Source organism: Amblyomma americanum, chromosome 4 (assembly GCF_052857255.1).
Source record: "Amblyomma americanum isolate KBUSLIRL-KWMA chromosome 4, ASM5285725v1, whole genome shotgun sequence".
Lineage (NCBI taxonomy): Eukaryota > Metazoa > Arthropoda > Arachnida > Ixodida > Ixodidae > Amblyomma > Amblyomma americanum.
The window spans coordinates 182,504,973-182,518,547 of record NC_135500.1 but is presented as its reverse complement, the minus strand read 5'-3'; the positions used below and the strand labels follow the sequence as shown (position 1 = coordinate 182,518,547).

General features: G+C 50.2%; 1 protein-coding gene across 2 annotated transcripts in view; it reads right to left on the bottom strand.

Moving 5' to 3' along the window:
• LOC144128813 (inverted formin-2-like) overlaps nucleotides 1-13,575 on the bottom strand; it is a 57,113-nt gene that overhangs the window by 24,884 nt on the left and 18,654 nt on the right. For both annotated transcript variants that reach the window (XM_077662545.1, XM_077662544.1), the window contains exons 2-4: nucleotides 13,253-13,528; nucleotides 11,284-11,456; nucleotides 6,169-6,248 (exon numbers count right to left, since the gene is read on the bottom strand). In XM_077662545.1, coding sequence (XP_077518671.1) covers nucleotides 6,169-6,248; nucleotides 11,284-11,456; nucleotides 13,253-13,528 — 529 coding nt within the window. The remainder of the gene's footprint in view (nucleotides 1-6,168; nucleotides 6,249-11,283; nucleotides 11,457-13,252; nucleotides 13,529-13,575) is intronic.

Sequence of the window (13,575 nt, the reverse complement as noted above, 5' to 3'; positions counted from 1 at the left end):
TGCTAGGAGCGCGGAGAAAATGGTCCCGGAGCCAGAACACGCTTGCCTGCCTGTATCAAAACACGAGTTCGAAAAGCTTAAAAAAAAGAGAAAAGGAGCATTCATGATAAACGCCCACGTTACTTTTATCCGTACAGGGCGAGAATCTGGCTGCATGGGAATAAAGCTTTTTTTTTTCACTTGACAAACAAAATTCCAGAACACAACATTTCAGTTTGCACGCACATCTCATCCGAGCTGTGAAGATTTTGGCAGTCCGTACATGTGAACAAATATCCAACCGGCCTCTGTAGTAGTTTAGAAGTGCAGCCGGACACTTTTTTTTCACGCCTAGAGGAACCAAATTCGAAGGGGCCGGGCCGAGTTTCGAGCGCCATTCGTTCCCTTGGCACTCTGGCACGGAGGCGCCTGAGTGCCGAGGTTCGACTTGCGAACCTCGTTATGGCGAGACGGTTTCTAGCGAAATAATGGATATAATGAAGGAATGACGATTACCCTTGGAAGCTCGGTCAACACGGGCTATAACGAAGCTACGGCTATAACGAAGAAATCGCCGGGCCCCTTCAGCTTCGTTATAACGATTTTCAGCTACTATCGAGATAAGTCTGAAAATCTGAGCGCGTATTCTAGAACCTTCTATTTCACAAAAATAACATGAATGGCCAGTCTCACACGCTCACGGAATTTCAGACGTAATAAAAATGCATTTATGCCCAATTCATTATTTTAGTTACCACCCGGGGCTGTTTTTGCAACGAAAAATCAGCTGCAACATCTTTTAGTAAAACATTCCACCAGGCCAGGGAATCAAGAAGTGACAGCACTTCCTAGGCGCGCCGTGCAACTTGGCGACGTCCATCCTATTTCTTGGTCCCGAAAACAAAACCGGTCTTCTTTTTCTGAACACGAAATGGCCTCGCTGCTCTGTCCAACAGGGATTTCAAATGTAGTCGGCATCACTGAGTTGATTCAAAATAACACTAGACGCCTCGATTAAAAATTTTAAAGTGGTGTACACAAACGAGGACGCCGTGCCGCCAGGGGACAACGACCCTGCGTACAGTCTGCGCTACCGTTGTGTACAGAACTCGAGTACCACGCACCAGACCAAAAAATAAACTGGAATTTCACAGCAGCCTATGGCTCTCTAAGTTACGCGTCCGCCATCACATGTTTTCTGCTACTTTTTTGAAACAGCCACAGACAGGAACGGCCTACCCTATGACATCGTCGTCATCGCTTCATCGTCTGCTTTTGAAGAGTGTGTAAATGATAATCTTCAATGTTATATAATCATCGCCGTTTGTTTTTCTAAATTCAACTGTAATACCATCCCTTATGTAACACCACCTTGAACGGGGGCCTTTGAGGAATAAAACTTAAGTGAACTGAAGATGTACACACAGTGCTTGGCTGTCTATCCGGCCAACCGCCGTGCCTAGAACATATAGCGGAAAGAGAGAGATGACGCTTTTTTATTTTTTATTTTTTTGGCGGGGAAATGTAGCGTTAGAGCGCTGTGCACAAGGGTGACGCAGACTGTACAAGCGTTGAATACTACAGCGACGTTTTGCAGGGTTTCTCCCCCTCTCTCCCCCTTCGCTCAATCGTCGTCGTCTTGCGCTCCTCCTCGCTCGGCGTGCTTCTCGGCGCCACTAATGACGCAGCTGAAAAGACAGTCGCTGACAGCCATGGGCGACGGAGCTGAGCGCACAATGCGCCTCGCAAACGAATCTGACAACTGCGCTCCCTTGGCTCGCGTCCATTGCGCTGGTTTACGCCCAGAATCGCGCGGGCGACACGGCCCCAGACATGGGTTTGCAGGCGGCCCTTCGTCAGCCGGGAAAGAGAACGACAGAGCGCCGCTTTCCTGCACTCTTCGTCCGCTCGCGCACGACGACTTCGTTTCAGCCGCGTCGTTGCACCCTTTCTACAAGCCTTGCTGGAAAGGGCGCAGCGTTGACAATTCTCCGCTTTCCTTCGGGCAGCAATTGAGTTACAGCCTTCTACTTTTAAAGGCACCACTCAATCAGTTTTTTTTTCTTCTTGGCTCTTTCTGGCTAAGCTGATTTTTGTAGGTCATAATAATAATAATAATAATCATTGATTTTTTGGGAAAGCAAATGGCGCAGTATCTGTCTCATATATCGTTGGACACCTGAACCGCGCCGTAAGGGAAGGGATAAAGGAGGGAGTGAAAGAAGAAAGGAAGAAGAGGTGCCGTAGTGGATGGCTCCGGAATAATTTCGACCACCTGGGGATCTTTAACGTGCACTGACATCGCACAGCACACGGGCGCCTTAGCGTTTTGCCTCCATAAAAACGCAGCCGCCGCGGTCAGGTTCGAACCCGGGTACACCGGATCAGTAGCCGAGCGCCCTAACCACTGAGCCACCGCGGCGAGTTGTGGGACATTCAAACACGCATTTATTGCTAAGAAAATCGGACTGAAATATTTTTTCTGCCGTTTGAATAAAACTCGTGACGTTCACACCAAAAAAGACTCCGTGATCACCGTTGAAGTGGATGACAGTGTAGCCTGGCCTCAGGGATCAGCATTAGAAGAAATTGAAGCAAACACTTAAGCTTCGCCTTAAGGGTATGACACGACAGCGCTAATGGTTTAATGCATATGTACGCGGAGTTGGTCTTGAACATTCTCTACTTTAGGTTCATAGATAGCGGGGAGTCCTCATATCTCTCCTGGCGCAGTGGTGCAGCGGTGCAAGTGATGCGCCACTGCCCTAGCTGCGATGACAGATGCTACCACAGGTGGGGTAACTTGTGCGACCCAGGCTACTCTACCCGATCAACCTTTCGCGATCAATAATTCAACTGCCACCTGCCACGGTGGAAAGTTTGCTTACAATCCGGTGGGCAGGTTGTGATGACGTCACAAGGTCACTTGACCTAGGTTGCCCACCTGCCACCCAGGTTGTTTCTCTGCGATTTTTCCTGGATTTTAACGTGATAGCGTTAAGGCTCCCGTTCCGCAGAAAATCCGGCGTCGTCGTCGGCGTTGTGACCGAAAAATTTCCGGAGAAGCAACCAGGTGGGCCACCTAAGTCACGTGATCTTGTGGCGTCATCACAAGCTGCCCACCGGATTGTGAGCAAACTACCCGCCGTGGCAGGTGGCAGTTGCTCGAGAGGTGCAACCCGGGTGTCAAGAGCTCAACGGCTTCATCGCTTAACCGCTGCACCACTGCGCCAGGAGGGGTATGAGGACTCCCAGGGATCTATGAATATAAAGTAGAGAATGACCAATTCCGCATATGTGGGCATTAACCCATTAACGCCGTCGCGTCATACCCTTAAGGCGGAACTTAAGTGTCTCCTCCAATCCTGTCGCTCACGACCAACGACGCCGACGATGACTCCGGCTGTTCTGCGACACGGGACCCTTCCTTAACGCTATCGCGTTATAACTTGACGCGCCGCAGTTTGCGCGTTTGCGAAAACAGCTGGTGGTGGCGATCCCTGTATTCCATTTTCGCGCCTTTTTTTTTTACTCGTAAAAGCTCCATTTTTAGCGAACATGGCGTATTCGTCATTTGAATAGGGTGATTGGTCGACACAGGTCAGCCCCAATTTGTACTTTTAAAACCGGTTCTCTACAGTCAGCGGCTTCGCTCCTGCTGTGCCTATAGCGCGAGAGCCAGTCACGAAATCAGCTTCGTATATGCTTTCGCGGCGCTTCCTCTACCGAACGAGGTGAGCCCCTGCGACGCAGAGAAGTGCGGGAACGGAGAAACAACCGAACTGCAGACCTGTGCGCGAACGTTTCGAAGTATCCCGACCTCGGGCGAGACGCCGCGAATAAACGGAAGGGCTTCTGCTGAGCATGTCTGTCTAGCGAGCCTCCCACTGGATCACCTGAGTCACCGCGATGAAAGAGGGAAAACGGCACGGCGCGAGAAATTTTTGCCGGTGCGTGTTGGTCGCGACTGCGGGCAGGAATTCGCTGTCATTCCCGTTGCCTTTGCGCTGAGCTCTCGCTTGCACGTTTCCGCCGCGTGCTGTAGTACAAGCACGCTTGTATGTATATATAGTTTACGGCGTCTCGAGGCGGTGTTTGCGGAGTCGTGGTACGTGTATGCGCGTACGGTAGCCGCTACCCTCGATTTCTGAGAACGCTTCCGTCACGCAGTCAGCCTTCTTCACCGACGTTCTACACCCGCCTAACTCACTCTATTACAGTTTGCGTTTTGACTGCACGCGTGTTAAAAAAGCCAAGATCGTGGTACCTGCAACCAAAGCAGATTACGTGGTAGCTCTCATTTTAACAACTTCTAGTTTCATTTGTCCCTCGTGGTTTCGAAGCTTGCAGTGCGCACCACAGTGAGGGCTGCGGCATGCTAGGTATGCTCTACAAAAAAGGGTAGCGAAGCAATCCGTAAATAAAGCCGCGCAGTTTTTGTATTGCTGCAGGCCCGTGCGAAGGCGTTTCGTGAACACAGATATTAAGCTGCCTAAGCCGAGAAGATTTATGCTCTCCTGCAATCTAAAAACTGTTGGATGCAGTTCGTTAGGTGTGATATTTGAAGCTTGAAGACCTTCCGCAACACAAAACACGTCCGGCCACAAGAACAGCAGCGAGAAACGCTCCAACGTGCGCCACAATGTGTTACCCGCCTGCATTTGCTTCAAATATAAATGGGACGTACGCGTGATATCGTGGTATCGTCCAATAGCGGTTGAATGAAAGATATCTTTGTGCGACAGACTATCTCGGAAGCATCTGGCTTTCCAAACTGTTCCACCTATGCCAGTTAAACGCTCCATTTATTGCTGAAGCGAAGTGCATGCGGGTCATTGGCACCTCGCTGTTCTCCTGTGTCCACATGGTCCGTGCTTGCTGACGCGCTAAACACCACGCTTCAAATGTCCGAAGGACGCTCTCGCTGCCAGACCCGCATTCCTCGCTGGGTGAAGTCAGGTTTCACGTTAAGCCTGTTTCACATGGTGCGACGGGAACGAAAAATTACGGCCCGGTCGCACTGTCGTTGCGACGGTAATCGCAGCCGCCGTTTCACATGACAACGATGAATTCAGTCGGTGCCGTCGGCACCAGCGCCCTAGCGTCGATGCGGCTTTTCAGTGGCCGAAAATTCTTCGGCTGCAATAAATGTCAAACATCGTGGCAGGCGTTGATTTCGTAATCATGGGTAATAATATTGAGCTGTGATGTATTATTAAGTTCAATAAAACGTTTTCGAGATTTTCCTGTCATGTCGCTGAGCTCCTATTGGCTGACTACTGTGGCCATCACTGCGACCGCACCGACGCTGCGACAATGCGACCAACTTGTTGAAAGTCTGTCGCAGTGGCCCTGCGACGAGAACGACGCGCATTTCTGTCGCACAGCGGCAGAAATCGCACTGCGCTGCGGCAACAATCGCATCATGTGAAACGGCCTTTACTTGTGCGCCGACTGCGAAACTCCCCACAATGTGCCTTACGTTTCTAGAATCGGCACCCACAACTGGTTCAAAATTTGCAGCTCCACAAATGTTGCGCCACCTGGGGCAGTCACGAGGACTATTGGGAGTGATAGCTAAAAGGACAACGCGGATTAACCGCTGCCGGCATTTGCACGCATCGTCGTAGCCTACGTCTTCCAATTTTCAACAAGTTTCCACGGTGAGAAACTGAGCACGGAAGTGAACTGTCACCATTGGTATAAGACTTAAAGAAAAAGGAATGCGATCACTGACCATGTCATGAAATTCAAAGACGTTTCGGAACCTCGTACGGGTTCCTTGATCACTGACCATGTCATGAAATTCAAAGACGTTTCGGAACCTCGTACGGTCAGTGACCGCATTCATTTTTCGTTAATACAATGCCTGACCAGACGAACTTTCGTCGAACCATTGATTATGGTATAAGACTTGCACATGCGTGGCTTGACGAGATTTCGGATGAATATTTCTCGCAGGTGTCTCTGTCTGGGTTCAAATACTCCGTTTCTCTTGTCCCTCGTCTGGCTCTCTGAATCCCCCACCCGTCGCCTGATGTAGTGACAGCGTGGGCTACGTGTCAGCAAGCCCTTATAGTCGGTTCAACACTCGCTTACATTACACAGTCACACTGTGACGTCACTGCAAGTCACACGCTCAGTATTCGCCCTGTGGGAAAAACGGGAAGGCGGGCTATATATACTCACCTAGCTGTGTCTTCTGGGTCGAGCTTCTCGAGGTTTCGCAGCAGCATGAGGAAAGCGATGGACTGCGGCTTGCCATATACCTGCACGAGAGGCGGGGCATGCGCGTCTGGCACAGGTACGGGGGCGACGCGGCTCTGGGTCGCCCGCGGCGGGCGCCGGGGCCTCCGGCCTCATCGTCGGACAGCATGGCGGGGCGTCATGAGAACCGCCGCTCGAGGACGACCCCGCCACCGACGCGCAGCCGGCGCTCGGGGCCCCGCCGGAGGTCGGCCCCGCGAATGCCTCTCGCGACGAAGTCGCGCCGCTCTCTCTCTCTCGACCCGCCTAGGGCCGGACCATCTGCGTTTTCTTCTTCGTCGCCTCTTGGGTGGCAAGAAACACATATATCCTCCTGTGACCCGGACTGTAAGCTGTGTCACCCACCTTTTCAAGCGCTTAGAACATGCTACTTTGGGTTACAAAACATTATCAAAATATATTTTGCTTGGTTCCGAGCTTTTGGATGTATGTTGGGTAATGCCATACGTGGAAAAAAGCGTGCTACTGGAGGAAAATTAGAGCCCGCTCTTCGCTGAAATGGGTGCTCACGTCTGTTGGTTATACTGCTATGAGAGCTCAATAAGCGCCTAAAATTGTTCTACCGTCTGCAGTAAAGAACGTGAAGACGCTTCCTGATTTTTTTTTAACGTCACTGTAAAGCAAGCTCGCACTGACTACCACAACAACAAACGATGCGACTTTGACCATGCTCAATAGATGGTAGCACTGCAGGTTCCAAAAGTAGCTGAGAAATAGCTTTTTACGTCACTAACCGTCCTTCCGTGGCTATATACCGCGCGCGCGATCTCATTGGACAACATGCTGGACATATTTTCTGTTTACATGTCCCAGGTGGACATGGCTATGTCGCGAGTAGAATAACGTATATTTAGAACAGGAGGACATGCAGTTAAAAACTTATTAATATTTTTTTTTTTGCGTCGAGAAATTAAACCGTAACCACGAAGGTGCAGCGTTGCAAAACCGCTAAGCAGACGCTGCGAAAGGGCGCTGAAGGAATGCAGACGATATTTAATGAAAAATGGAACTTCAGACGCGTTCCATCGTGGATTTTACTTCATTTGCAAGATGCCTGTCGAAATTTTCTGCTCCACTTTCTCTCTCTCTCTCTCAAATAGTGTGTGCCGCGAGTGTTAGGAAGAGGGAAAAGGAGCGTTGAAAAGCCCCTTTATATCACATGGCTCGCCGACACCTAGCCTTCAGAATGTTGTGCTAGCTTTCAGCGTACCCTGCGATCAGGATCAAATACTCGGTTTTAAGAAAAATACGGATTTCATTTTTTTGTGTGTGTGTGTGTATAATCTGCCAGAAAGAACAGAAATACCATCACGCACGAGTCCCGCACTTCTTTTCCCAATCGGCTTCCTCATGTTCGTGCATTACATATATCGCACGACCCAAGGGGGCGCCAACGGTCAGACGATCGAAGGCTCCACCAGCCGATTATCTCGAAAAGCATCCCGAGTTACTGAAGTCCTTCGTTCTTCCGAGAAAGCGTCTTGTGCAGAGAAAAACTGGGTCGTCATTATTCCTCTCAGATATAGCCCTAGGGAAACAGTTTGGCGGGTTCCCTGAATTGGCATGCGTTCGCAGTGGAACGCATGCGTCCGCTGTAATGCCTGTAACAAACTGCAATGCGGGTCACGCACACTACAGGCCGTCGACAAGGCAGAGTTTCAATTAGCCGCCTGCAGCTGGGAATTGGCTGCGTTGCTAGAGAGCGCGTATCTAACCGCTCTATGAATCCGCTGCATCGCGCAGACACCACCGTCTCTCTTTTCTCCAGTGCGCGGGCGAAGCTCAGTGCCGACATGTTAATTAATAATTAATAATTGGTTTTTGGGGAAAGAAAATGGCGCAGTATCTGTCTCATATATCGTTGGACACCTGAACCGCGCCGTAAGGGAAGGGGTAAAGGATGGAGTGAAAGAAGAAGGGAAGAAGGAGGTGCCGTAGTGGAGGGCTCCGGAATAATTTCGACCACCTGGGGATCTTTAACGTGCACTGACATCGCACAGCACACGGGCGCCTTAGCGTTTTTCCTCCATAAAAACGCAGCCGCCGCGGTCGGGTTCGAACCCGGGAACTCCGGATCAGTAGTCGAGCGCCCTAACCACTGAGCCACCGCGGCTGGTCCGACATGTTTTGCAAATTCACTTTTCAGAATACGTATCTGGAGAAGAATCATATATTCCTGCACGTATTTGTAGTGCTATAGCTGCCACAGGTATGGAAAGAATGTGGCAAACAAGCACAGGAAAAGCTAGCGCCCGCCGCCAGAGAGCCTAAAATTTCATTTTCAGGAAGAACAGCGCTAATTAGACAATGACTGAAGGAAGACAAAGACAGACAGCGCCTGTCTGCGTGTGTCTTCCTTCAGTTCTTGTCTAATTCGCGCAGTTCTTCTTGAAAATGACACACCAACTCGCCAAGCATCAGTCCTAAATTTTCCATTCGCGTACTGTTACATCAGAAGATGACAGAATGATTCCGATAATTGATGCTGTAAAGAAAGCCGGTTGTAAAGAAGCGTGAGGGCGCTGTGTTGTTGTAGAGCAGCCTGATATTTTAGTCCTGCTCTGTACTATTAGCTACAGTTGTTATATGCCCATCTGTAAAACTGTATGGGTTCAGGGTCGCATACAGTGCATTTTTGCTTAAAAGCGATCGTCACGACGCAGCTAGAGTACGTCGTGGGAAAGCGTGAGGAGTGCCGCCGAAGGGGGGCAGTGGAATGCGCCGACAAGGGAGTGGGGTGGGAGGGCAAACACTTTGTGTTTTGTGTTGCTCGACCAAAACGAGTGAGCAATGGTTTGTTGTTCGAAGTCGGTCCGAAACACGAGACGGCGACAGGACCGCGCGGGTGGACTGGCGGTGTGCATTTTTTCTTATTTTACGCGATTTTATTTTAACCTTCATCCAAAGTGAATAACCTGAAACTGAACTGAAACTAGCTAGCCAGAGCGGCTAGCAGCGAAGCGTGTGTTTGAAAATGGCATTCCTTTCTTTTCGTTCTTGTGTCGTCTATTTAGCCACGGCTGCTTACAAAGAGGTGTATGTTTTATATTGCGTTTTTTTTTTCGTTGTGACATCTGAAGTCTGAAATATGGCGGGAAAATCATCTATTGGCTAACGAGTAAGTTTTGGTGGGAGGGTTGTGTATTGGCTTAGAATGGAGCTTTGGCGGGAATGAAACATGATGGGTGTACGCGAAGGAGAGCGCGGGAGATTGGTTGTGTGGCAGCCGGACAGATCGGTGGTGGTCCCGGGGCCGTGGAGCTGGAGAAGCTATAGTTCCGTGAGCGGCGGACGGACAGGTTGGCCGTGTGTTGGCCTGCGGTGGTCCGGAGTCGTGGAAGTTTGAGGTTTTATTTTTAGTTAAAGCAGAGAGGCCGAAATCTTTCGGCAGACGTAAACCAGTTGTGCCTACATATTGTAATAAATAACTTCTCGGGGACAGCGTTTCAAATGTCTCGCCGTCAGAAGACCTGCACACCTGTCTCAACTCACCAGTCACGAAGTATACGTCCCCACGGACCCTCACTAGAGCCGCCCTATACCACTCCACGTCAATATCAGGATAGAACTACATTCGGCGAGAGAGGGAAAAATTCGCGACTATGATTTTTCATAAAACTGAAGTTAAACCTCTTCACTTTGCTTGTAATGAATGAAAATACCAGCAGCTAGGCTAAATGACAACGGCGTTTCTTCGTACTTCGCAAAAAGGCTGATCTCCAGCAAAGTGCAAATAATTAAGCTTTGCAGAACAGAAAAAAGGATGAAAGCAATCGCGCATTACGCTTTTATCCCTTTTTACCCACTTTCGAACATTTAAGAGATATTGTTCCCGCTATAAACAAAGCCGCTCTTGCGAAAGCGCGCCGTCTGCGTTTCGTCTCTGTCTTTACCGTCCTCTTCTTTCTCTATAGCTCGTTTACCAATGACGTCGCGACCACTTCTCGTAATAACGTCTCGTTCGATCATGTCGCCTTTGCCCGAATCGCTTTCAGCGAGCCCTGTCCACGCTTCGTAAGCAACGAGGACACGATTGTTTTATTCTATTTTCTTTCGCGTGCGAGCGCGAGACGTTAGCGTAACGTGCGCCCACGCGGACACCCATGGAACCTTGAAAAACGCAAGCGGATCTCTACCAAAGGGTTACGTGCGTAAAACTGTATTAGGGGGAGCCTGTAAGCTGACTACCGATGCCGGAATTTCCCCACGATTTCCAGACGGCTAAATATACTTGCCGTCTTCCGAGAACTAAATTGGCCGGTAAACATCGCCATGATCCGGAGTTCCCGGGTTCGAACCCGACCGCGGCGCCTGCGTTTTTAGGGAGGAAAAACGCTAAGGCGCCCGTGTGCTGTGCGATGTCAGTGCACGTTAAAGATCCCCAGGTGGTCGAAATTGTTCCGGAGCCCTCCACTACGGCACCTCTCTCTTCCTTTCTTCTTTCACTCCTTCTTTTACCCTTTCCTTACGGCGCGGTTCAGGTGTCCAACGATATATGAGACAGATACTGCGCCATTTCCTTTCCCCCAAAAACCAATTACTACTACTACTACTGTACTACTAAACATCGCAGGCTGTGCAGTACCCGAGCGCCAGATCCGCTCTACCTGAAGGTGAGTACGGCTTATTTGACATTGCCACGCAAACGTGCACGCTGGAGAGAGAGAGAGAGAGAGAGAGAGACAGAGAATGGATTATTTCCCGCATAACTCGTTACCAGTCCAAGGTACACCTTCAACGCACTTACCACAGCCTGCTGGCGTACTGATCTATAGTACACTCTAAACAAAGGAGTAAGATCTCTCTTATTTTATAAAATGGAGTGCTCTAGATGACATCTTACTCCCTTTTTACTCCCATGTAGGCGTATTATGGGTTTAAAGTGTACGCAGTTATGCCGAGCCTTTTAGCGCTTCTTAGACGCACGAAACATGTGCCGGCGTCGAAAGCTCGAAGTGATGTTTTCCGTGCAACACTCCCTTTCCCCGTGTGCCCGTGTACGTGCCGTGAAAGAGGCTCGCTGGGAGAGTGCATCACCTTGTTCATGACGGCGGCAAACGCCTCGTAGTGGTTTCCCGACGCGGTGAGGCCGAGGCTGAGCGCGTGCTCGTCGTCGGCCTCGCGGGTCGTCTCGAACACGTGGCACTGGATGAACAGCTCGTCGTCGCCGGCGCGCCGCAGCGGTTCCACCAGCTCCAGGAAGCCCAGCCCTAAGTGCGTCAGAAACGCGCCCGTGGGCTGGGTGTCACCCCCCCTCCACCGCTGCCGCGCATAGCTTCCCCAAACAACGCAATCTCACCACGCTTCAGCATAGCTTCCGCAGAGTTTGCATGGGAAGTCGCATACCCTTTAGTGGAGGACATCGAATGAAAAACATTGTGCTAGTTGCAGCCGCACAGACGTCACTAATCTGCGCATTATCAGAGCTGACATTCTTTTTGTTATTGTTAATTGGTTTTTATTTTATTTCTGGCACGTTTTCCTACACGACAGCTGCCCGCTAGTTGTGACAGGCGCCTGTCCAGCTTGCTGGAATAAGCGGCCGTGCGGCGAATTCTGTGCGCGCGTATATAGCATTCCGAAGCGTACCTGTCTCGACTGCTTGCAAACAATCAGACAACACTCTGTGCGTTGCCGCTTCATTGCACGTGCACCTGCGCCATGAGAGGCAAGTCCAAACGGACTTCTGGCGCCACGAGGAGAGAGCAGCTGTAAAAATGTGGCCTTTGCGGCATAGTATATTACCAGTGCTGGCGGACACCGGAAAGCCGGTGAATTATCTTAAGTATTTAAATTACCGGCAAGCCGGTGAATTGTCTTACGTAATAAGCTGGTTAACTAATTTGTGGCAACTTTTTAACTATCACAGATAGGCAAGTGGTTGCAATTAGAGATTTGTAGCCGGTCGTTAGTAGTGCTAGCCTTATCAGTTTTTAGAATTTCGAAAACGCAATTTTCCTCGGCGCTGTGGCTGGACAAAATCTGGCTACACCTTGCCAAAATACATGCGCTTTCGAAAAGCATGCAGGCAAAGCAACCTTTCCAGTGCCCATGACTAGTCATAAAAAGCCAAGTTTTGTCGAGTCACAGCCCTGACGGTAATCGCGATTTCGAAAATCTGAAAACTGATATGGCTATTAGTAAGGACCGCCTACACATCTCTAACTGCAATTAGGCGCCTGACTTTAACATTTACAAAGTTAATTATCAAAATTAGTTAACCAGCTTACTACTTAAAACGATTCACCGGTTTTTACTAGGCTGAAAAAGCCAGTTTTTATCTCAAAAAACCTATTTTTGAGAATTACTTAAATTCTTCCCAGAAACACTTTCGACTGCGGAGCAGCGAACACGCTGGGGCGCGGCAGGGGAGCTCGCACTTTTGCTTGACAGTGTAATTAACCGCTCGATCGAGTGGCATATTGTTTGAGAAAGAGCGATCGACAAAAAGCATATTGTTTGAGAAAGACTGTCGAGCTAGTTGATTTCGCTTGGGGGAACAGCGCAAAGATACCTGATCGGTGGTAAACTCAGTTGACGACGCTGTTTGTGTGGTGTCTACGTCCATGCGCCGTGTTGCAGACAACGGCGATCACGACTGTGCACACACACGTAAGGTTAAGAGCACTGAGCCCGTCGTGTTCCCCAGTCTCCGAAATCATTTTTTTTTTTTCAATTACCTGGAGAAAAGAAATGCCAGCGTCCACGAAAGTTCCTCAAAAGCTCTTCACCCATCGAGAGAAACGTGGATCCGGCTTCTAAAACGTAGTTTCGCCGCAATGCATATATTCACAGTGCGCAGGTTAAATTATTTTATTATTACGTTTTTCACCCTATAACGAATATATCGCGAGCCGATATTTAGCATCAGATGCGTACGAAGATTAGCAAAACGAAATTAGCGTCGCGAAACTGTTGCGCATGCGCGCAACAAGCTGGCGGTTTGTTTTCAACCAGCGAAGCGCGGGAGAGGAGGAGAAGCACGCGTGCGCATAGAGGCGCTCACCGAGCAGCTGGTGGCGCAGGCGCAGTCGCTCCCTGAAGTCGTCGGTGCTGATGAGCACGCAGTTGATGAAGGCCAGCACGGTGGCGGCGTACGGCAGCACCTCGGGGTGCGACAGCTCGTCGAGCAGCACGCTGAAGCGGTGCTCCCTGGAGGTGGAGGCCCGCAGGTGGTCGAGCGCGTCCAGCGCCAGCACCTGGCCGCCCGGCGCGTACACGCACACGGCCGACAGCAGCTCGAGCACCTGCTTGCGCACCACCCGGTTGGGGCTGGCGAGAGCTGCATGCGGAGAGGGAGGAGGAGAGGGCAACTTATTCAAACGCTTA